The 1850-nt window shown below is 35.9% G+C and overlaps 1 protein-coding gene across 1 annotated transcript; it reads right to left on the bottom strand.

Annotated features, from left to right (window-relative positions):
- Nucleotides 1–780: 780 nt before the first annotated feature.
- LOC128588799 (heterogeneous nuclear ribonucleoprotein F-like) lies at nt 781–1236 on the bottom strand. The gene has a single exon (XM_053595597.1). The coding sequence runs from the start codon at nt 1234–1236 to the stop codon at nt 844–846; it is 393 nt and encodes a 130-aa protein (XP_053451572.1). The 3' UTR covers nt 781–843.
- Between the last annotated feature and the right edge of the window lie 614 nt (nt 1237–1850).

Consider the following 1850-nt stretch of genomic DNA (forward strand, 5'->3'; position numbering starts at 1 on the left):
ATATATGTATATATAATACATACACAAACATACATACATCAAGAAAAATTTTAGAAAAAAGCTCATAACTTAAAAAAAATTGTATTATTAAATGATCCCATAAGAAAGAAATATAAAGGATTCAGATGAAATTGAAGGTGGCAGAAGTAAGGAAAGGATTTTAAAAGGCAAATACATGATGGAGATGACACTGGAAAGACCACAGATCACAATTAACATTTAGAAGTCCTTTCCCTGTAATGTGGAGACTCCAAAAGACAAAGGAAGGCGCAGGGAACAGGGCAGGTACGGGCTTGCAAATCACAGGAGTCAACATGTTCTTAATGGATAGTCATAAGTCACATACACATAAAATAAAATAACCAAGTGCTAAAAATGGAGCAGAAATGATATTTAAAGATATAATGCAAACAAAGGAACTCAATGTATAGAGTTTAAAGAATTACTATATACAGAGCATTGTTCTTAAAAATTAACTAACATTGATAAATAAATTAGTGAAATTATTCAATCTTATAGTTTAAGAAAATGTCTCCATATACTCAAATACCAAATATATATTATGGTTTATTTAAATAGAAAAACAAGTCAGGTAGGTTTCAGACATTATACTTAACAACTTTAAATATTCCACAAAATATGGGAGTAACGACTACAGAACTTTAAGACTGAATCTTCCTTACTCGTCCATGTTGAAGTTCAAGTGCAAAGAGTTTTATCCTGAGACTTTGGAATACTGCCCATTTAGGCTTCTTAAAAATTTTACACAGTTGTAACTGCTCTTCATTGCTTGTTGGCTGCCTGTGAAAATTTGATTGAAAAAACTTAAATGTTCCTACAAAACTAGTCGTACCCACCCATGCTTTTCTGCCCACTGTAGCCAGTCCTGTAGCAGCCACTCCCTGACTGGCTCTCCAGCCCATTAGAAGTGGCCTGGGCTGCTGACACCCCCATGCCTAGCATCACCTGGCTGCTGTATGCCCCATTGCTGGCCCCTGTTGTTGAATTCAAGAAGAGCTCTATGTATCTGTGCTGCATGTTAGCCCTGTCTTTCCACATTGCCACCACAGCCTCTTCGTGAGTGGCAAACTCTACATCTGCTTCGCCGGTCACTCTTCCATCTGGGCCAATCTCAATATGCACTCTCACGGGGTTGAGTGGAGAGAAGAAATTGTAAATGTCATTCTCCGTCGCTTTGTATGGCAGCCCCCTCATGTGGACGCTGTGGGGACCCATTTTGCACCATGAGTTTGTGAAATCTGGATTAAAAAAATTACCTCTTCAGTGTTTTCTCATGCAAACTTTTCTTCTAGCATGTGATATTGAGTAAACTAAAACTGTTTTCTGCTTTTCCCAATTAACGTTTTGGTAGTATACTTTAGAGCGATGTTATCTGAGTTGAAGAAGTTTAAGTATGTTAAATATGGACCTTTTGCCACCACATCACAGTGAACACACTGGGGAGATGTGCTTTTTTGGAAAACTCAAAGGTGCTAGCTCCCTGATTCAAAAAGAAATATTTCTCATGTTCATTGTAGTTTATTTTCATTTAAAATCTTTTAGGTTAATTTTAAGCTTTTTAAGAGTTAGTTTTAAGAATTGAGACACAATACTAATACTGTAGGAATTGGTGAGGTCTTGACTTAAAACTTTCTTTGTACTGTGATTTCCTTTTGGGTGTATTTTGCTAAGTGAAACTTGTTAATTTTTTTTGTTAACTACATTTTTTTCTTAAAATAAAGATTTTTCCACAATGAAAAAAAAAAAATTTACACAGTGATGTGTCCCAGCCAATACAGAAATGAGAAGTGGGATGGAAATGGCTCCACAGAAGGTGTTGGTGATAAATC

The sequence above is a fragment of the Nycticebus coucang genome, chromosome 6 (assembly GCF_027406575.1).
Source record: "Nycticebus coucang isolate mNycCou1 chromosome 6, mNycCou1.pri, whole genome shotgun sequence".
Taxonomy (NCBI): Eukaryota; Metazoa; Chordata; class Mammalia; order Primates; family Lorisidae; genus Nycticebus; species Nycticebus coucang.